This window comes from Lotus japonicus, chromosome 3 (assembly GCF_012489685.1).
Source record: "Lotus japonicus ecotype B-129 chromosome 3, LjGifu_v1.2".
NCBI lineage: Eukaryota > Viridiplantae > Streptophyta > Magnoliopsida > Fabales > Fabaceae > Lotus > Lotus japonicus.
In genome coordinates, this window is record NC_080043.1 from 4394020 (window position 1) to 4417738 (window position 23719).

Consider the following 23719-nt stretch of genomic DNA (forward strand, 5'->3'; position numbering starts at 1 on the left):
TAGGATTTAGGTTTTTTATTTCTTGATTTTATCTTAATTTATTTTTTATTTATGTTTTTATCTATATTTATTTAGTGCCTTTTTAAATTTTTTATTTGATTAGGATTTAGGTTGTTTATTTCATGAATTATGATTTAGGTTTTTATTTCATGATTTTATCTTAATTTATATTATTATTTATTTTTAGAGTATTAATTAATTTTTATAGTATTTTTATTAAATTTTCGAATTTTTAATTAATTCAGGATTTTATGAGTTTTTATTGTGATTTGATAGATTTTTGTAGTTTTTATCAATCTTTATTTATTACCTTTTTAAAATTTAGATTTGATTATGATTTAGGTTGTTTATTTCTTGATTTTATCTTAATTTATCTTATTGTTTATTTAAGTTTGAATTAACTCTCTCATTCTTCTCACCCATCCTCAACCGCCCCTTTTCTCCTTCACCCTAAACCCTTGATTCCTCCAACCTCCTCCTCCGCTCCTAGCTTTTAGGGTTTTTGTTCTTCCAGAATTGATTTTGTTGCTCAACTAATTAAAAGATATCATTTATGATTTTGGGATTCCGGTTCGTGGGATGAAATTGAAGGTGCCCGTTATCGATTTGAGTGACCGTGATGAAGGGAAGGTTCCGCATGAGATAATGGATGCAAGTAGGGGAAGACAAAGGTCGGAGAGATTACGACGGCTCAGTGGATTCCAGCGAGTTTGGTTGTGGTTGGAATCGTTGAAGCACACCCCATTCTCCGAGGAGAAGGTTGGTTTTCTGGATTTCTTCCTTCCGCTGGCTTCTATTTGTTTCTTTGTTACAAATATTTGTTTCTTGAATGATTGCAGGTTCAGCAAATTTTGTCAGATGATTACAGGAAGCCCTCTTAAGGTAATCCTCTACACTCAAAATGTTTGTTTTTTAATTTTTGCATTTTAAATTTGTCTGAATATATCAATCTTTTGTAGGAATATCCATATGAAAGAAAAGCATGAGATGCAATTACAACAATGGTCAATCAAAGAAGGTTTTTGTTTAAATCTCTCACCACCGTGTCCTTTCCGGTTCACACATATTTGTGTCTCTTGCGTCATGTTTCTGAACCCGACATCGTTCCTTGGATTCTTCCCTACTCCAAATTGCGATCTTCGTCAGATATTCATGGCTTGATTGATGTTTGGTTTTCAGTTTTCTAAATATTAGATTTTATTGCCTGGATTTTGATTTGTGGCGAAATCTCATGTTCATCTTCCGGCTTTTGCATAATTTTATTTCGTTGCAGTATATTACACTTATTGGTCTTTTGATTCTGCTCTATGAATATCAACATACATTGCAGTTTGCTTCTTTCTCTTTGGGAACATTACTTAGGTTCTTGGAAACAAGTACCAAAGCAAACGACTTGAAATAATTGAAGCCAGGTACTCAATAGACTTATTTCTTATATGTTTCTATTTGTCTGTATGTTTTAGAATTTTTTTTTGCTTATCTGTTGTCCAATGTATTTTACTTTTAAAGCATCACTTCCAATTTGCATTATCCTTCAAAGGCCTAATGTTTTTTCTTGGTAAACTTAATGAAGTGAGTTGCCAAAGTTTCTAGGAAGTACCTGTACCTGTGCAGATAAGGGAGGTTGCTACCATTAGAGTTTATTAAAGAAAATAGGAAGGATAATGAAAATTATTTATTCAGTTTGATCTTTTGAATTTTATTAATGAAATTTGAAAAAAATGAAATAAGAAATAAGTTTTTCAAAGACACACAATTCATGCTTCCTTGATGAAGACTATCATGAATAAGTTTGAATTGAGAAAATTTTGTTGTGTCCTTTGTCATTGCAAGTCTTAAAGATATTCTAACTCTTTTTGTTCGGTATTTCAGTTTTACTGATGTTGGAGATTGTCTACTACTCAAGCACATATATCAAATCACTTTTTTTTTGTTTGGTGGTCTCCCTTCACGAGTTCTTGAAGTGAGTACCAATCACCTATATCCATATAGTTCAAGTCCATTTATCACTCATGTTTTTATTCAACTTTGGTTTGATGGATCTGATCTATCCTCCCCTTTGTTTGAGCAAGTATTTGAAGAATGCAATATACCACCTGAATCATCACATTAACTAATATATCAGCTTATAAGAATAGTTATGCCCTTCTCTGACATGTGACCTGCCCTGAAATTTCTTTTTCCATGGTTTTGTGTAAGTCTCTTGGATAAAGATAGCTTTACTTCTTTGCAGTGTTGCTGCCCCTTATTGTTTTTAAAGTGTGATATATAATTTTTACCAGTTGAAGCAGTGACTGAGTTTGAGCATCGAGTATTTGATATACCAATTTTGAGTTCGAGCATCATTTAATTTTTCTGGGTAGTGTTTGACATACAGTCTGTTATGGACATCCTTTCTTTGGAGCTTTGTTGCTAGAAAAGTAAGAATGTAATGCATTTGGTGAGGTGTTTTCTCTAAACTCATGCCAGTTAAGTAAGCATGTCAAGTGCAATGTTCATAAGTCAAGCTGATTTTCCTATTTGATAGTTACCATAGCATTCCTTGGAGTTTTCCACTCAATACTGAAATTTGAACAGAGACTAGCCAAAACAAGTTTAATAGTGAAGGGGAAGAAAAGCAAGTTTCACCTTCAATTTATAGACATAATAATTATGTTTGGTTTTATGCATGAAACTTTGATAAAGATGAAGATATCTCTGTACATTTTTTATTGATATAAATTTAGCCCTTGCTTTATACTTTTCCAAAATTGTGCTTAAGTTCATGTTCTGAATTAGAGTAATAGATGAGTGCTACTTTGACAGACTTGCTTACCAATTTTTTATACTAGAGGAACCCATTCAAGGATCTCTTTTTTGATCCGCTATCTGAGTTGAGTTTCAATTTTTTTCCCTTCATAATAATTTCCCTTTTGTTGCGGACAAATTATGATAGCCAATTGAACTAAATCATCAAAATGTGTTTTTTATGTGATTCCAGGAAATTGGCAGATAGTAGCAAATGGGAACTGAGGATTGAGAAGTATGTTAGAGAGCATGTTAGTAGCACAAGCAAGGGTTCTATAAGAGAAGCGGAAATTAATCAGGGACTGTTAAGTTAGTTAGATGTTATTATAGTAGTTACTTAGTACTAGGATGAGATGAACTATAAATAAAGGGAAATCAAATTAGAGGGACGCATTATGTTGCATTATATATAGCATTAAGTATTTCCTTTAGTATTTGAAATTATTGCTAAAGTTTGGTATTGAACATGTCTTAAGCACAAGAGAAAGTTATTATATATCTCTCATTAAGTATTTCCTTTAGTATTTGAAATTATTGCTAAAGTATGGTATTTAACATGTCTTAAGCAAAAGAGAAAGTTCTTCGTGCAACGCACAGATAAAAAGTGATTGTTTGAACTCATAGGTCGAAAATCTAATTCCTATGAGTTGTAAATAAAAGATCAATATTCATTACTTTTTTTCATAACTTTTTGAAATTTTAAAAGAAAATTAATATAAAGACATGATAATTTGATGATTAAAATGTATTGTGCGGAGATTAGAAAATATTAATACACATATAGTGTTTTTTTTTAAGTTAAACTATAGGGTTAAGAGTTCTCGCAAGAAGAACATTTTACATGAAAATTCATGTGAAATTAACAGAAAAATAAATTTTAATAAGATGTCATTGTTTTACAATGTAACTTCATATTAAAAATGTTCTACATAACAATATAGTCTATTTTTCTTTTATTTTGTTCAAATTACAAGGCAAAAACCTCCTACGAGAAAGAACATTGTAGCATGGAAATGCTTTAATATCAAAGATAATAAGAAAATAACATTTCATATATGATTTAAGTAAATTGTTCATAGTTTTTCTAATGACTTTAGGAGTAAATATACATAAAAATTATGTAAGATTTCACGTGGTCTGTGGTATTTCATTTGTGTTGTGGAGTTATTCTATTAAATGGTTATCTTTGTTAGTTTCTTATATATGTGCTTTGTGCTATTGACTTCATGTTCATGAAGAACGTGAAACCATTTTCTGTTGATCTAGATCATGATTAGTTTATTTTACTGTGTGAAAATGAACTCACATAATCACGTTCATAAATAATCTTTTCTCTTTTTTCACTGTAGATTAAATCAGCTATTGTTTTTTAGCCATCATTAAACCATCCCCTGATATGTTTTGCATAATTTGAGATTTGGTTAAGCAATCTTTTTATTAGTTATTGAATTGTATGAATTTCAATCTATTTTTTTGATACATCGGAAAGATAAATTGCACCCGTTAGGAATCGATCCCCGGACCCTACCCAACCCATATGCCAACAGCTCCTACCACTTGAGCTATCATACGGTACACGAATTCCAATCTTTGCAACAAAGGTTTCAATATAAGAGTTTTTGTCAACTTTGCTCATCATTTCAGACTATTCTATTTCATTTGTTCTTTATTATATTTTTAATAATCAAAGGATTAATTGATGTAATAAATACAATAGTCATATTCTCCGTGCAACGCACGGGTAAAAAACACTAGTATTTTTTAAGATATTGATTAAAGAACTAATGTAGATAATATTTGATAAAAAAAGTTATTATATAAAAATTAATCATTACTTCCTCGGTGTCTTATTATATACTAGTACGATAACCCGTGCGCCGCACGGAATTTTATGTTAGAATTTTGTAATAAATAAATTAGTTTTCATATATATTTAAATGAAATTGTGTTGTACACATCAAACATTTCCAAAAACTTCCTTAAACACTACATTTATAGTACCGGTCTGTTGTTTGTCTGACTCGTCTAGTATTCAAAGTTAAGACCCTTTCTTGAGCGTACTCTAGAGAGAGCTACATATAACTGACCATGAGTGAAGACGGGCCTCAGAAAGAAGAGTCCAACCTGAGATAGTGTTTGTCGTTGGCTTTTGTTTATGATCATCGCAAAGCATACTGCAGTTGAAAACTGTCTTCTTCTGAATTTAATTGGAAATTTGGATCAGAAGGAACCAAGTTCATTATTGAAATGTGCACTTGGTCATTAGCATGGGTTCCAGTGATAACAGTTGCACCAATATAACATTCACCAAGTTCATCAACAATTAATCTGGTTCCATTGCATAAACCTGCTGTTTGGTCTATATTTCTCAAAAGCATGATTGGAATACCAACTTTCAATAATAGTTTGTGGTTTGACATTCCTTAACTTTTAGTGTCGTTCAAAAATTATGTGGTAAACCACTCCCCTCGGATTTCAGAATGCTCATAAGATCGCAAGGCAGAGTTGGAGCTCAGATATTCATGTTCTGATGCAGCTATCAAGCCAAGCATGTAAGTGTTTATCATGCCTCCAGTATAGGTTTTTTTTTTATAAGCGATAAGAAATATATTGAATAGAAGTACAAGGGGTACTTCAACCCAATACAAAGAGAAAGAAGTAGATAGAAAGAAACAAGCTACAAGCTAACTTGAACAAGAGCAGGGGACCTAAGGAAACCGAAACTACCCCACCTAATACCTCAATGAAAATAGACTAAACAAAACGAGCCTCATTAAACCTCAGTATAGGGGTTAATATTACTCTATCTTGAAAGAATTGCGGGTCTTTCATTCTGTGCGGAAGGTCAAGATATGTACATTTAATCTATTCTATTATTGAGTCAAGACTAATTGAGATGAGCTCATATGCATATTTAATTATATACTCGTGCATTGGAGATATTCTATAGTTTTATTTACATAAATATTTTGAAAAATTAAAAAAATACATTAAAATTATATCAAAATTATTTTTGACATGAAAATATATCTTATCGTAAAAAAATTTAACAATGTAATTTAAGCTTAATAATTATATATATATATATATATATTTTTTTTTTTTCTAATCCTCATATAACATAATTTTACTATTACATTTTCATTATATCATAATTATGAAAAAATAATTTTTAATAGTTTTAATAGGAATAGATTTTCATGTAAAATGTTTCTTCTGTGAGATATTTTTATCCTGCAATTTGTACAAAAATAAAAGAAAACTATATTTACATGAAATTATATTTCAAAGCAGTGAGATTTTCTTAAAATTTACATTTCTAGTATTTTCATGTAAAATTTACTTCTAAAATTATTTTACAATAATGAAAAAGGTATTGGAATGAAATCAAAATTTAATTATAAATAAGTTTTACTAGTAAATTAGTTTCATGTAACGTATTTCACCTCGTGAGATTTTTTTACTATGTAATTTAAACATAGTTATATATATATATATTATAATAATCTTTTCTAGTCTCAGACGATATAATTTTACTATCACATTTTCATGCTTTTTATTTGTTTTTTTTTCAAAATTATAAAACAAATTATGGAAAACATATAAAAATTATATGAATATTTATTTATCTATTCTTTTTAACATTAAAGTATATTCTTGGAAAAATGTTATTACAAAAAGAAAGCAGACTATATATGTAGTACATTTTAAATATGAGATTATATTGTAAATTAGAGAAATTTTATTAAAAATTATTTTTCTATTAATTTTTATATGAAAGTATTTTCATGTAAAAAATTTCTTGCCATGAGAGTCCTTAACCATGTAATTTAGTCATTCGTAAATATAGACTATATATGTATCAATGTTTTCTAATATGCGCGTTCATACTTATTCTATATTTACTCTTAAAACTATCTGAAAAATTATAAAGAATGTATATAAACTATAAGAAAATTTTTTTTATGTTAGTTTTATCATGAAAGTAATTTCATTTAAAATGTACCTCCCTGTTGGAACTTTTAACCTTGTAATTTGTACAAAAATAAGAGTATATTATATTGTTTGATGAATTTATTTTCCTACTTTTCGTTAATGAAAGTGATACACTGGTGCTTTTAGTTTCACTTTTAGAATTTCTTAAACTCATGTTAGTCCAAATTTATTATTTTTCCTTATAGAGTTTGTTCTTAATACTAACTCCCTTATCTTGGGGTTACAAATGGAATCTTTAACAAATATGACGGTGAAGTAGTTAAGTTGATATTTTCAAAATTAAATTTCAATTAATGTTATGATTATTCAATTTAATTGATTCTTTCTTTATTTCTCTCTTGTTCTAGTTCTTTGATTGAGACTTTAATGCCATTACGATTTCCTATAAAACAAAATTTAATTTGAAAATTTCCTGACATAAAAGGCAATAAAATTCCTTTCTATTCTATAGTACATTAGCACGAATAATAAGTTTCCTCAAATCGCAAAATCCATACATAAGCATGTCTGTAGTGGAAAAACAAATTTGATTTGAAAAGCTCAAGTTCCTCATCAGAATTAGCTCGATTGGGTGTCAAAACCACTCTCTTTATAAATTGTCTAATGTCAAGGCACTTTAAAAAAAAAGAGCAAAGCTCGAGAGTCAATGACATGTGCTTAACATGTTAGTTTTAACATCACAATATTTTCATTAAAATTTTCCTTTCCACCAGGTCTTTGTACTCTAAAATATATTGAAATTATATTAAACATACAAAATGTGAAACATCAATTGATACATCAATTATAATCTATCTATATATATATATAAAGCACACTTGTGTTTTTTGCATGCAATAAATGCATTAAATCATAAAAGCTCACATATTTTTATATTAAATACATTAAAAAATAAATAATTTAATAAATTAAAAACTGAAAAAAATTTATTATAAAAAACTATTCAACTTCTTATATTAAATAACAACATTCATAGACTTAAAATTGACTTGAGCTTTGCATTTAAAAAATTTAAAATATCAAAATTAAAAACAAAATAATATTTATTAATAATTAATTTAGATTAAACACTTTTAAAATAAAAAAAATTCTATATATATATATATATATATATCTATATACATATGTAAAGCAGACTTGAAAAAATAACATTAAACACATAAAAAATAGTAAATTTATTTTGAATTAAAAACATTAAATAAAAAAATTGAAAACTAAAATAAAAACTACATCAACTTTATTATTCATTATATTAATTGTTAAACTTTTCAATTTCTCATATTTAAAAGTAAATATTAAAATTTAAAACTTTTCAATTTCTCTTATTTAAAATGAAATATTTAAATTATTTAAATTTTAGCTATTCATTACAACTTGAGGTGAATTTTTAAAAAATAATAATAATTGAAATTGACTACCTTACATTAATGACAATAATAGATTGTTAATAATTATTTGTTTATATTTTTTACATTATTGTTAATAATAATTATAAATCTTATTAGTTATTAATCATAAGTTGAGAAATTTTAAAAAAATAAAAAATAAAACTTATTACTATTTACAAAAATATTTATTAATAATTAATATCGAAAAAATAGTTGAAAATTAAAAAATAATGTCTCTATAAGATATTATTATTACTATATTGAATGTGTATATTATTTGAAAAAAAAAATTAATATGATTTTTGATCTATTATGTAGAAATAAAAATAACTTGAGGAAGCATAACAGAGAAAAATAATTATTTTATTTCAAGTTATAAAAAGTTTTTTCAATTATAATTTTTAAGTTAAAATTATTTCAAGTTCAAAAAAAAGTTAAAATTATTTTATTGTTGATAAAAAAGTATAAAAAAAATATGTTATTATAACTTATATTAAAACCTTATTACTATTTAAAATATTTTAAATTCACTTAAGGATTTTTCAAATTATTAAATTGGTTTTTAAAGATTAGTTATGATTGAAAAATAGAATAACATATGGGGACAATAATTGAGTATCAATGTTTACAACCGGATATATGATAAATCAGCACCTCCGCAATTGAAACCACAATAATAAACCTAAAAACAGAGAACCCAAATCAATAAAATATATTACAACCAGAGTTTTTAAAATTAATTTAATACTAATACAAAAGAAATTTAATTACACTGTAATAATTTTTATACTATATTAAAAAAGTAGTGTAAATAAACCCGTGCAACGCACGGGTATTATTTCTAGTCATAATATAAAAGAATCATCTCAAACCCATTTTCATTTAAACAACTTGAGGAAGAATTTCTAATCAATCTATTTTCCAGCAAATTTGGAACTGAAATACTTCGAACCCCAAAAACACCATCAGGAGCAGCTCCTACTAAATAAACACCACCTTGTTTCCTAAAACAATTGTACTCTCCAAAATTAACTATCTTCAACACAAATTCTCAGGGTCTGATCGAGAAGTGATCTTACATCTTCCAAAGAAATACCTTTTAAATATATTTTCAGAAGCAATCATTTGAAATCTGAACAAAATAACATCTATTTGTACAAAAGTTACATATATGAATTTCACATTGAAAAGCACAAAGTAAACACGGGCAGTCACACCCTCTCTCCATTTCTCAACAACTCAAATGGGGGCCTCATTTTATTATATTGTTACTTCTTCAAGCACATACTGGTATGTACCTACTAATGTCAGTTTCTTTTGAAATTATATTAGTAAAATATTTCACTTATCCAAATATTGTTACCTTTCTATATTGCACACCAGTGAGGGTAACTTGTGATGAAATAAGAAAAAGCAAAGGAAGTGACAGTGTATATGTTCCACTCCAATATGTTCAATGCCAATAGTTCCACATTTCAAATCACTTGGATATGAACTCTTATGAATAAAGTTCATGCTCCACCAACTACCCCTGAAATTTGAGAATAGAAGCAGAAAAATATTCAATATAGAAGACCAAAATTATATGAATGAAGTGCTTTGCTCACTATCTTGTGCAATTCTGCATCAGGTTGTGAAGAGAGTGCTTGATAAGTGACAACATAGACTAAAGTATGAAACTGATACACAATCATTTTTTTAAAATTTACATTTTAAAATTCTAGAATAATTTTTAAAAGCTTATCCCGTATAGTTTTTGTTTGACAATAATATAACCACTTTATTAGCTTTCTTTGTATCCAATCAACCTTCTCTCTCTCTCTCTCTCTCTCTCTCTCTCTCTCTCTCTATGCTCCTGTCTGCTACCCATTTCCTTCTTTCAGCTTCTTGTTGCGTATGTCCAGTGGCGCCTTGATTCTTTGAGGTTTCGATTTCAGATTAGCCTAATTCAACCAACCAACACACACATGGACCAAAATATGAAACAGACACAAAAGTAGCTTCAAACTAATACATTAATCAAACAGTGCCAACTAAGTTAAGTTTCCACTCACCAAAATAGACCTGCTTCCTGCCATCCCAGCCATGTATGCATGATCTCGTGATTCCAGATCCATACTTCCAGTAAAAATCCTATAAATAAAAATACATTAACGCATATTACTTAAGGGCCCATTATTATATAAAGGAACTACAATCAATCCCTTGGCTTGATTTGTTTCTGACATGTCATCCTTGATATTGGAGCAATTTTATATGCCACCTCATCAATGTCATAAGAACCCAGAATTCTTCACATACTGCATTCTCTTACCCATTGAAAATTTGAGGATGACTATGTTTTCCCCAAAAGCTAAAATCAAAGGAGAAAATATAGGGCAAGTATGGACAATATACCGCTACTCTGTGAAGAGTGCTTCACATTTAAACTACTAATTATATGAAAATAGAAACCTCTCAGAATTTAACAGTAGCTGAAACGGTAAATGACTATCAAAAGATGTCATAGGTCCTGTTATACTTTGTGTCTACAACCAACCAAAAGAGAAAACAATGATGGAATGCATTTTGTATTATGCAAAAAAAATAAGATGGTATTTTATAAGGGGACACAATTAGATTTAGATTGTGATTCAATTATCTAGTATTTTTCCCTTGGTTTTTCAAAAGAAAATCATAATAAGAGACAAAAGAAAAAATAAGAATTAAAAGAAAATTTCAAATAATAAATTTGATTATAATCTAATTGGGATTTATAGTCCTTTTCTATTCATTTCAGAATAGTCAGACCAAAGAAGTATATTAGTATATTTTTCTTATAAAGGGAAAATCAGTTCAATAGTGTATGATAGACCAACAATATAACAAATTTAAACTGATACGAATCTCTCTAAATGCGTTCTGGACTAAAATGTAGCCTTCTCGCAACAAAGGCATTAAAATGCAGCTAGCTCCATTGTTAATAGAAGCAAGTATTGCGGATAGCTTGGCACGAAATCTTTCATCAATATCTCCAAACACACATCCATGTATATTGTACATTGGAAGCATCATGGAGAAAAATACTTAGACTTAGAAACATAATGCCTAAAATAATAAGAGAAGAAAGCAACTTCATTGGAAATGTGTTTGATTCAACTATTTCTATAATATTCATAAAATAATTTGAATATAATAAATAATGAATAATTTATATAAATTTCAATTTTTTTGGATAATGATAATTTTTTTGTATATTTTTTTAGGATAATATTTTTGTCTATTCATTATTGAACAATTTGTAAATAATTTTTTACAATATGTATTTAATGATATTAACGATTTTTGTGTTTCTATTAATATATAAATATAAATATATTTTTCTATCAAAGGTTTAGGTCTATTTTTTGGAAAAACGTATATTTATTTTTTATGGAGCAAATATGTATATTGTTTTTTAAAAGTAAATACATATATTGTTTTTTGACGGTCAAATACGTATATTGTTAATACTATTGTGTACTATACATTTATTAATATACTGCTTATAATACATGTTTAATATATTAACAACACCAAAAACAGTATAAATAGTCCTCTAATCACATTATTTTTATCGATGACAGCATGAAAAACAGTATAAAAAAATACTTGCTGTCAAATTTTTTTTATAAAAGAATACTTTTATTGATGTAGACTGCAAAGTGCAAATGGACCAAATATCAAAATTCTTATTTTTGTATCTCAGCCAGATTCGAACTCACGATCATGGACTCATGTTATAAGTTTAGAACTTGTTTCACTTAAAACTCTACTTATTTACGGAACTGCCACCTTGTTTTCATCTCCATGATTTATGTTTTCATTTCTTAATTTGTTGAGTCAACAATATGGGACCAATTAAAATTAGACATTTGGAAATTCAATAAGAGAAAAAGGATGATGCACCGACGGTGTAAAGTTTTTTTACACCGTCAACCAATCAGATTTCAAGGATGTGCCACGTCAATTAATGAAATTAAATAAAAAGAGAGATTTTCTCACATCCTTGAAATCTGATTGGTTGACGGTGTAAAAAAACTTTACACCGTCGGTGCATAGAAATTAAACTCATATATATATATATATTTAATATTATATAACATGTTAAATAGTTTAATATTTTGTCAAAAAATTAATAACGTAAAATGTTAAGATGTAGGTTAGTTGAGATAGATTTTTGTGATCTTTTGAGGGCTTTTGTTTTTTTTTTCTTAGTGCTAGTGTTAGTGTGTTGACTTTGAGACTGTTGTTTCTTCTTTGATTCCTTGCAGGGTGGGTTGTTTCCCCTTAGTTGATTAAACCTATTTCGTTTTCAACTTCTTAATGTTAATCATTAAGAGTTTTCTGAAGTGTCTTAGGACTACGTTAGGGATCAGAGTTCATTTCAAAATCGTTATGTTGGTTTTTCCAATTGACTCACACGACTATTTTAGACCCAAATTTATTTGAACCAACACTAAATAATAAATGGAAAATGACACAAGAATGTGTATCGCAAGTAATTTAGTATAGCAATTAAAATAAATAGCGTGATATTAAAAATAACCTAAAACGATAAAAATAAGTTACTATTAAAATAAATTTTAGAACCTTTTAATTAGATATTATTATATTATTTTTAAAATAAGGGTATTTTATGGGTTGAATGTAGGGAATGTGTAGGTGTGGTGTTGTTTTTTTTAAGCATGTGTGTTGTAGGTGAAAATGTTAGGTTTATAACTTGGTTGGTTAATTCACATACTTACATACTTTAGAAGTATGGATCTAGCGTTTGTTTTCTCTAAGGGTAATATATATAGACAAGGATGAGGCTGCTCTGAACCATGGGACAGAGGTGTTAGAGATTGATAACATGAGGGAGGTAGGAAGGAAATGGTATCATTTATAAACGAGGTGCTGGAAAAAATAAGGTGCCTAATGGTCTACTTTTACATCAGTTTTGGTTTCTTTAAATTATCTTCATCAATTTCAATCTTTTCCTATCCCCCTTTATTGTTTTTCTCTTCCCCAAACTTTAGCACCACCTTCTGTGCGCAGTGGCTATGACTCCACCCCCTTACGACAACTTCTTCTCCCTTGATCTTCCCCTCTTCTTCTCAAACCTCTCATTCTACTGCATAGCTTGAAAGTAGAAACTCGAAAGGTTAGTGCTCCAAACTATAGCAAGATTGTATATTTCCATTTTCCACCCAATCTCGATCTACTCCCTATAGCAAGAGTTCTCAAATTGATATATAGTTTCAGTAAAACATCATTTTTTAAAGTTGAATTATATTACGAGAGAAAATAATAGTTATTGGACAAGTAATTAGTAAGACTTGTTTTTTTATAAGCATTGTAATAAATGACAATATGAGGTGGTGTTTACGATGATATTTGGTAAACAAACATTCTCTAAATTCGACTGGAAAAAGTTTAAGATTAAAGGGTTATTTTGGAAAAACGTCTTGCCAAAGTGTTATGTGTGGAACGTGATTTTCGACAAACAAGTATCAAGGGTTGAGTTTGTAACTTAAAACAAATATTCAAGAGTACTGGAAACTGAATTTTATTAAACAAGGGCAAAATACACAAAGAAGGTCGAAAAACTGATAATTACATCAAGTAAAGAAAATCGACAGAAAGTTAAATGAACGAAACAATTAGTCTGAAAGCATTAATGCAGGAATGGTAAATGGTTGGTTCTGCAACATACTCCTTCATGATCACGTTAGGCTCCTGGAGTCTCTTTGATGCAGACATATAAGCTTTTTTAGTGAGGTTTTGGAGTTGAGTTGGGAACCTCTTCTTCTGAATGATCTTCTCCTATTCATAGCACTTCATTACCTCACATGTCCTTGGCGGTTTTCTTTTCTGCTAGATGAGTTAGTGGACTTGGTGATCCACGATCTTTTACTTGCTCCAGAAGCTTCTTGCTCTTGCATCGTGGGGGAAGGGTGTACCTCAACCGCTTGCCTGCATCGTGGGTGGCCATCATGGGCGAAGGCACACGCTCTCAACCGTTTCTGTTGCAACATGGGTACAATGCACGTGCTAGTAACTGCCCGCTTTTCACGTAACTGCTTCAAGCATTATGTGTGTCGAATTCTATCATCAACTTAACTTACATTTTTCTGGCTCCTCCGGAACCAAATCTCGACAAGCTTGTGTCAACAAACCTTAAGCCAAATTTTGGGTTAAGAGGTGGTATATTAGAGATATAATATTAGATGAGAATATAAATAGTATATAGAAAGATGTGAGGAATAAAATATATTTGATAGGTAGTTTGGTGTGATAGTAAAAAAAGAGAAATAATGATGTGAATATCTCTCATCTCGTTTGATTGAATAGAGAATGAGAAGAGAAAATATTACTTTTAAGCAAGATGACTTTTTAAAAAAAAACATAAAATTATTTGTAAATAAATATAATAGTGATGGTGGGATAAAATCAGAAAAAAAAAGTGGTCATCTTTCTTCCATTTTGTCTCATGTCGAGTGGGACTCATAAATGCTTCAAGTCTCATCAATTATTCTCTATCTCGTGCATTTTTATGCACAACCAAACGAGTGAGATACAAATATCCTCTATCATCTCAACCAAATGAGTGTTACATTTACCAAATAATGCTTTAGCGGGAGGAAAGAGTTGAAAGAAAGAGGGAAGATAGAATAAAGGAATAGGGAGATGGACTATGTTTGTTTAGTTTGCACTTAACATGGGATAAGAGATATTAACACCTCAAACCACACCCCTTATGTCAGTAGTAATGTTCTTAAACTGTCTTATTCGGAAGTCGGTAGTATTATAATGCATATCGACTTCTTTAAGCCAACACGCTTCAACTTCCTCTACCACCGGGTTCTAAAACCCTAAAATCACCAGGTTCTAAAACCCATAACAAATTATCTTCAAACACCACTAGGTTTTAGAACCCCAACACAACCCTAAAAACTATCGGGTTATACGCTACATATTTCTCTGCCATGGCTACTGGGTTTTAGAAACCAACACTGCTCTTAAAAAGAGAGGAAAGATAGTAATGTAGTGAGGAAGAAAGAGAAGGCTCAAGAAAGAGATGAAAGAGAGTGATGTAGTGAAGATGTGAGGAAGAATATGATGGAGAGGAATGTGTGTGCAGTGAAGAGAAAGGGGATGAGTTTAAAAATGGGGTAGTTCGAGGTTTTTAAAATAGCGGAAACTTCCAATCTCCCCTACAAAACATTGTCCATTGATCTCGTATTTAAAGGATAAGAGTAGTTTTAATAAAAAGACAATTCACGAATTAAAAAATAATGAATTTAGGGGTTGCACAATAGAAAATGAAGAGAGAATTTCAAACCATGTAATTTGGAGTGAGGATGTTAATAATAACCCTCGAAGATATAAGTTATACGTGAACCTCACTGCTTTTTGCAATTCCCTCAATTTCGGAAGAGAGTAAATATGTCTCTCTTTTTATATTTATTGCGAAGAAAGTGAATGCGTGTCCTTTTTACCTGGTTTTCCCGTGTTTTTTAGTTGTCGTAAATGCAAATGTTGTCGTAAATGACCAAAAAGTGCATTTGCATTTACGTGTTAGAATATATGTCAAAAACGTCTTTTCACGTAAAAGTATCTATTTTTTATTCAACAAAAAAAAACATTTGTCTAATATTCTGATCATTTCTTTCTTTCTTTTTTCTCATCTATTTCTATCGTATTAAACAATTTAAAAAATCTACTCATTTTCTCACTTTATTCCCTCTAATTATTTTAGTTATTTCCTCACGATTTAACCCGTACAACGCACAGGTGAGCATACTAGTTAACAACAATAGAAAGCAACTACACTACCAACAAAGAATCCCTTTACATGAGAGTCTCTAACTCAGGGAGAGGAGGTAGAAGAACACAAGTTCCCAAAGCATCCGAGTACGCACCCTTCTTAACAAACCAATCAGGTGAACAATTACCTTAAACACAGATGACAACCAGAGTAATCTTCCACCTCCTTTCACTACTCAAATAAAAATAATTATTGAAAAATAATTGAAAATTCCATTTTAATAATAATAATAAGCACATGAGTACCGTATTTATGCATAACAGCAGGCCATGATTATCTTTGTAAAATTCCAAAAACACCCTTCCCGCCCTAAAAACTCCATTCTCACCCTGAACCAAACTCGTAATTTCAGCCAAGTCAAAGGGCATAAAAGCACCCTCAAAATTACCGAAAGCGACACGACACGCTTCTGCTGCAACGTTTTAAATTCCCAAAGCCGAGGTCGGAACATACATTTGTCCATTTTCGTCATCACACTCACTTTCTCTCTCCTATTCTCTCTCTTTCTCTCTCTAGGTTCTCTGAAGAATCCAATAGTACACCCAAGCAATCGCACATAAACCCAGAAGCCAAAAACAACAGACAACAATACTCAGAGAAGAAAGAAATAATGGGCATCAAAAATCTCTGAAGATAGATTGGAAAACAGTGTCAAGTTCCCATTTTTTCGTTTCTTGTTCAGGTTGGTTTTTGAAGCTTCATAAGAAACTCCGTGTACCTTTCTCTCTGTTGTTTTTTCCCATTTTTTTGATTGGTTGTTGTCACTCATTTTCGTCTCTTTTCATCTATCACCTTCTCAAGTAGTTGAAGAGACAGGATCATCTAACTTGGTAGGGGGTTTGCTGGTACTTGTTGTTTGTAGGAGGAAAAGTCGGTGTTTTATTTTATCATTTCAAACGCGTTTTCATCTCTTGCTGTTTTCCAACAAACACGTTTTGATTATTTTTTGTTTGGGGGTTTTGTGATTAACTTGGCTTCTGGGGTTGGTGGTGGTGGTAGCAGCTAAGCAACACTCAATCTTAGTCTTTCTGGGTATGTTTGTTTTAGAGTTAGAGTTGTATTTGAAGCTCTTTTTCATCTAATCCAACTATTCATTTGTTGGAAAAATGTGTTCTTTTTTGTATTGGAATGTGTGCTAATGTGGGTTGAAAGTGAATCCATACTGTGTTTTCATCAGGCTTGTTAATAGAGCGCTATAGTGTCGTAGCGCGTCCTGAGGGTTCACTGCTACTCTACTATTCACCGCTATTTGTCACTATTGCGGGGTTGTTGCGCCGCAATAGTGCTCGAAATAGCGTTTTTTGGGCTTGCTGCTATGCTACGCTATCCGCCATTAACAACCTTGGTTTTCATTATTTTGGAGAGAAGACCCTTTTCATGTTTTGATTTTTCCTTGCTCTGGTGTTTGGTTTTGCAGGGTATTTTGTTTTCATACTTGGGAGTTGTTCTGTTCTGGCTCTGATATCTTGAGATTTACATTTCGGTATGAGGAGAAGCTAGGCTCTTGGTTCACTCCAAATTTCTGGCCATATATTTCGAAGGTACATTGGTTTTTTCCCTTGCTTGGTGTATTTCTGGATAATGATCTTTTGGTTTGAATGGTGGTTGAGGTTAAGCCATGACTGTTGGTTTTATGATTTTCTCTACTTTTCTGGGTTTTGTATTGCTTATGTGTCAGATGAAAAGAAATAAAGGTTGCAACTTGCAGCTATTAGTGGGGAAAAAGTTATTGTACTGTGATTGCTAGGACATAAAGATGCTTTGTTTTGGAAGTGTCTTTTCATGTTTATGTTAAATTTTTAGGACGGTTAACTGTGTGTTTGAATACATAAACGGTCTTTCAACTCAATCAATCCATTAGAGTTTCGTTCATTTTATGTCTCGAAGTAAGTGCTAACAGGTATATTCAAGTATAGTCCAATGTGTTTTTGGCAATGTTAAATTTTGTTTGTTGTAAACTGCTGGATGAGTTTGAAAATTTTGGATGGAATAAAGAGATTGGTTAATTTTTGAAGGTAATCTGTCCTGTGCCTGGTGGATTTTGAAAGCGCCAAAGAATCTCATGTTGTGTGATTTTTGACTTGTTTTTTAGTAAGAGTCATGTGAATGTCTGTGGTACTGGATGTTGAAGTGACACTAGTGGGGTGAAACAGCAAATGGCAGTGAAAAAATGATGTTTGTGCTTGTGCAGTGTTAACCATTCAATGCTGCTGTATTTTTAGTCATGGGCACAATATCAAAATGTTGAAAGATGAATGAGGCTTTTAACTTTGAAGTACAATCATCACAATGTTTGTATTTCAATTTATTTAATGCTGGGTTCTTTTTTCCTTTGATTAGTCTCTCATTTACTATCTAGTGATGGGATGCTTCATAGGGTTGATACATTTTCTCATTGTGATGATGATAGTGAAGTTTAAAGTTCCATGTCAGACACTTAGATACGGGTTATTGGGTCCTATTTAGTGATCCCACTTGTATATGGGTCCTCCTGTGAGCACATATAGTCAACTGGTCAACTACTACTTACTGCTAGGCCTGATCATCTACATGTTGAATATGAAGGAAGAACTCAGAGTATCCTATGGATTATGAATCAGACAAATATGTTATGCTTTTTTTAATCAAATGGAATCAAAACTAAATTTGAGATGTTTTAGTGGTTACTTAAACAATCACAATTACAATATTAGTTACCAACATGTGATGATTACCTAACAAAGGGTAGGTTATACATGATTTTTTTTTTGGATTTAACTATGCTGGAGATTATGGATCTGTATTGGCTGAATTTGCCTTTGTGAAACATGGGAAGGGAATGGGACTTATGTTGATCATGACTGTAATCATTATTGTTTCTGTAATAGATAAACACTGAAGAAACACATATTAATTATATCGTTCTTTACTGATTAATTTGACTGATGGGGCCAATGCTCTTGTGCTTTTTGAAGCGGAACATCAGGAAACCACATAAGGCCTTATAAAAAAATTATTTTTTTGAAGAGTGTTATTTACACATTCTTGTGTTGGTTCAATCACTGAATTTTCTTCTCTGCTTTTGCTTGATTTATAAAATATAGTTTCGTCCACATTGCTAAATGCCATCTTGGACAAAAGACCTAGTATTATGTGCATATATGCTGCAAATTAATGGATTTTAATGCATCTTTTGACCATGTCCTTCAGTTTTTTTTATTATTTGGTGTCATTGTCTTTTAAATATGCTCGTTGTGAAACAACTTTTTCATGTCTTTGATAGTTGGTTAGCAACTAACTGTTACAGATTAAGAACAAAAAGAAAATCCCTGCCTCCATTAAAGGCCCTGATCTTAGCATTAAAGCATATTGCTTTTATCCTTTTGCTGAACATACTCATCACCATCCCATCTTTTCTTATGACTTTATTGTCCTTGTTAGTCTTTTTAAATAATTGATACATTTTACTGTTTCAATCTTCATTTGCCATCTCTGTGTCATTTCTGTAGATGGAATCTGTTAAGCCGTCAGCAGTGACACCAAGCAAGAGTAAATTGGCTCGCACATTTGCCAAGGTTCTTCATGTTAGAGCAGTCACTGGAATTGCAAAAGTAGATGGACTGAAGAATGTTAAACTTGATGCAAATCTCAACGTTGAAGGAAATATGGATAAGAGTACAATAAACAAAGAAGATGAAGAGCTTCAGAAAAGAGTGGTCATAGAAGCGCTGCTGGCGAAAGTTTTTGCAAGCATTTCAACTGTAAAAGCTTCATATGCTCAGCTTCAGTACGCCCAGTCTCCTTATGACCCTGATGGAATTCAAGCTGCAGATAAGTTCATAGTCTCGGAGTTGAAGACCTTGTCTGAGCTTAAGCAATGTTACTTTAAAGAACAATTTGATCCTTCACCAGATAGAGCGATTCTTGAAGCCGAAGCAAAAGAGCTGGAGAGTGTCATCAAAACTTATGGGATCATGGGGAAGAAGTTGGAATCGCAGGCGCGGCTGAGGGAGTCTGAGATTATGTATCTTAGGGAGAAGTTGGAGGAAGCTAATAAGCAGAACAAGTCAATTGAGAAGAAGTTAAATCAAAGTGGGTCATTATCTGTGCTTGATAATCTCCATGTTTCAGGTGTAAGTCCTAGCCATTTTGTTACTCTTCTTCGCCACGCAGTTAGATCCATTAGAAGTTTTGTGAAGTTGTTAGTGAATGAGATGAGATCTGCTGGTTGGGATATTGATGCTGCGGTCAATGCTATTGAGAAGAATGTGGTTTACTGGGAAGAAGATCACAAGTGTTTTGCAGTTGAGTCCTTTGTTTGCAGGGAGATGTTTGATTCTTTCAACTCTCCCAATTTCTCTCTTCCTAACGAGTCTCTGCCGGATGGAAGCAAGCGACAATTGTTCTTCGGGAGGTTCAGCGAGCTGAAATCCGTGAAAGCAAAGGAGTTTCTCGCCATGCAGCCGAGATCAACATTCGCGAAATTCTGCAGGATCAAGTACTTGAGACTAGTTCATCCCAAGATGGAGGCCTCGTTTTTCGGTAACCTGAGCCAGAGGAACCTGGTAAATGCTGGGGAATTTCCTGATACAAGCTTCTTCACATCGTTTGCTGAGATGGCAAAGCGAGTGTGGCTCCTGCATTGCTTGGCTTTCTCCTTTGAGCCTCAAGCATGTGTGTTTCAAGTGGGGAAGGGTTGCAGATTCTCTGATGTGTACATGGAGAGTGTGAATGATGAAATGCCAGTGGAATCTGAGCCACATGTTGCTTTCACTGTGGTTCCAGGGTTTAGGATTGGTAAAACATTTTTACAGTGCCAAGTTTACCTATCACAGCAGCACCAAGAAAAGGTAAAAAAATTCACTTCTGCAAAGCAAAGGTAGGTGGTAGCAGCAACTAGTCTTTGATCAGGCACTGACCCCACAACACTGCTAAGCCAATGTTTTTTAGTTGAACTTTTAGATGTGCTGTGCTATAGCTGTGATGTGGGGACTGGCCTCTGGCATGATTCAATGGGGGAATCTTTGTGCATTTGTATTTTGGCCATTTTGAAAAGAAAAGCGCGTTGCATTGGGAACTGCCCTTTTCTTCAGAATGTTTTTATTTTATCCAGTTTAATCAAAGACATGCCCCCTCAAGTTTTGTTGATATTAGGCCAGTGACAGGGATTGTCTTGTTATGACTCATGCATGTGTTTACCTGATATTGTGTTATTGTACATAATAATGTAGGTGGTAGTTCTGTTTTAACTTTTAATTATTTGCACTTTTATTTCCTTGTGTGACTCATTCTACGGCCAAATCTATTATTGTGTGCCACTGAAAAAATTAATTCACGGTAGATTAGTGATTAGTTGAGAGTACTATACGAGTTTTACCAATATTTAAAAGTTTTTTAAAAAAAAAAAATCATTAGTCCCTTAGTTGTTAACCTTGTCCACTTTGCTCTCATCGGAATTACTTTCTGCCAACTTATTTCTGCTGCCACCACCACACTTATTTGCCTAGACACCAGTAACCATCCCCTTAGCATTTTCAACTGCCATTGAAGCCATCACTTCACCTCCACTACTGTGGAGCGATGAGCTCGTGAATAAGCAAACCCCATGGGTGGAGACGAATCAAGATGTAGCATTTTATTTGGGAAATACGAGTTCGGGGTAGGAGCAGTGATCAAGATTGCATTTGTTTTGTGAAATGACGACAAGAAGCAACTCAAACATAGGTGAAATGCAAGCTTTAATGGTGCGATGAAGAACCAACGACAACGGGATGAAGGGAATGCTAGTGTGATGGTTTCTAATTTGGGGTTATGGTTTGATTTTGGGTGAGATGAAAAAGGTCCAATGAGTGATGGAGGTTGCGCGATAATGATGTTCGTAATGGTGTGGTTTGGTTGTGGAGACTTAATGGCGCGTGAAGGAGTTTTGTGGCGACAGAGTTAGGGTTCAGGCCGCGGTTCACAATTAAGGATGATGCCCAGGAAGAGAAAGCTTCTTACATAATACTTATATTTACTTCACGACTAGTGGATTGTTTAATACAAATATATACACAAATTACAACTACTCTAATATTATATAAATTTTATTTGTTGTCATTCCTATACACCCGGGCCGAATCTCGGCTGTCTTTAATTCAACATGATGAGACATTATTCTTTAATTAAATATATAAGCACTCTTTTGGATGTTCTTTATAAACTAATCAGTTTATAATTCTTTAATCTTTAAAATACTAATATACCTAGACTATTTTGAAACACTAATTGATTTTTTGATTACATTACATTATGGAAGGTCAATTAAATGTTAACAATAGTTGAATAAAATCCCAATATTGCCCTTTAGCTAGACAGGACAGAAGAAATTTGTGGTGATGAATGAATTTTGTACAATATGTTCATTGGGGTTCAGAATGTATTAAAAGCTAATAAGGTCCCACTTAGTACAATCTTTATTGAATGAGGCCGGTGGTGAAGGGGGCATGTAAAGACAACATTTGTAAGCCTTTCATGTCTCTTTCGTATCTTGATAGATTTGCTTGCATCTCCCTCTCTGTATCAGTTTTACATCCCAACCGTCAGAGATATATTTAATATGCAAGTGATGAAGTAGGTAGGTATATGGCTCATGTGGGTATAATTTTGTAAACGGATCTATGGGTCCTCTCATTCATTCTTTATAAATACATCTTATTACCCACCAAGTCTAATACTCTCTCAATTCTTTATAAGAGCATCTTCAATGGAGGGTTGCTAGTTGGGTTGCTTAAATACTATTCTGATGGGTCCATAGTTGCCTCTTCATCAATCTGTTTCCCTCTTCTTTTAACTGGATTTTGTTGCTAAATGGAGAGAGAAAAAATAATATTTTAAGCAAGGACCAAGTTAAGGAGCGTTGCTTATTTAAGCAGCGTTGCTTAGCTTTTAGCTTTTAGCAACGCCACTTCAGCAAGCTTCAATGGAGCCCAAGAATAAGGAACGCATCTTATTTCCTCCGACCAGGTTAAGCAACCTGCGTTGGAGTTGCTCTAACATGACACTTTAAGGTTTAAGGTCGTTGTACAAGTGTTAAGAAATAGCAATTAATGTTTTTATTTTATTAAAATTATTATCTAACTTTCTATTTTATACTATTTATCTCTCTTATTAATTCTAATTTTTCAATTTTCCTACCACTAATAAATGAAGGGTACAATTGGTAAAGTATAATTAATGTTCTCTTGAACTTTGTAAAGTGATAGATAATTATGAACAAAATTCAGCTATAAATAATGTCAGTTATTTAGGAACGGAGTAGTAATAATGAATATATAATTGACCTATGTATTTAGTCCATTATATTCGTTTTCTTTATAGTGATATGGAAAATGATTTATTGGGAAAGACTTACTCACTTAATGTGATGCTTAAGTTTCAAGGAGATTATTCTCATAACTGCCGATTGTTGATACTTTGAAAAATCAAAAAGAAATATCACGTATAGTGCGTTTGTTTGTAAATGATTACTCTATTTAAAATTACTTTAAATTTTTATAATAAGTTAATCAAAATAGTTTTCTCAAGACATTGTGGAGATTCTTAATCATGAGAGGTTCAGATTTCATGCATGCGCTAGTATCTCTATGGACATGACATCCACCTTCTTCTTGCGCGCAATTGGGGGGTTCGGCTTCGCTATATCCTCGTGAGGCTAATGACCCGGCGAGTTGCCTTGCGGGTTTGGGTGCTAGTCGAC

General features: G+C 31.9%; 1 protein-coding gene and 1 long non-coding RNA gene across 4 annotated transcripts; both read left to right on the plus strand.

The window, feature by feature from the left end:
- The first annotated feature begins 957 nt into the window (after positions 1-957).
- LOC130749650 (uncharacterized) lies at positions 958-3299 on the plus strand. 2 transcript variants are annotated; one of them, XR_009023014.1, is made up of 4 exons: positions 958-1018; positions 1331-1412; positions 1873-1963; positions 2981-3299. It is a non-coding gene; the product is annotated as an uncharacterized LOC130749650 (long non-coding RNA). The 2 variants fall into 2 exon arrangements; XR_009023013.1 differs by having other exon boundaries at positions 962-1412.
- Positions 3300-16453: 13154 nt separating this feature from the next.
- On the plus strand, positions 16454-21237 carry LOC130745472 (protein GRAVITROPIC IN THE LIGHT 1). 2 transcript variants are annotated; one of them, XM_057597758.1, is made up of 3 exons: positions 16454-16684; positions 17420-17543; positions 19491-21237. In XM_057597758.1, exon 3 carries the CDS (start codon positions 19491-19493, stop codon positions 20862-20864), a length of 1374 nt encoding a protein of 457 aa, XP_057453741.1. In that variant the 5' UTR covers positions 16454-16684; positions 17420-17543; the 3' UTR covers positions 20865-21237. The 2 variants fall into 2 exon arrangements, with proteins under 2 accessions (XP_057453741.1, XP_057453742.1); XM_057597759.1 differs by lacking the exon at positions 16454-16684 and adding an exon at positions 16765-17034.
- The last annotated feature ends 2482 nt before the right edge of the window (positions 21238-23719 follow it).

What these genes read in the sequence shown, in the direction of transcription:
- LOC130745472 (XM_057597758.1), top strand. Translation starts at nt 19,491, where the DNA reads ATGGAATCTGTTAAGCCGTCAGCAGTGACACCAAGCAAGAGTAAATTG.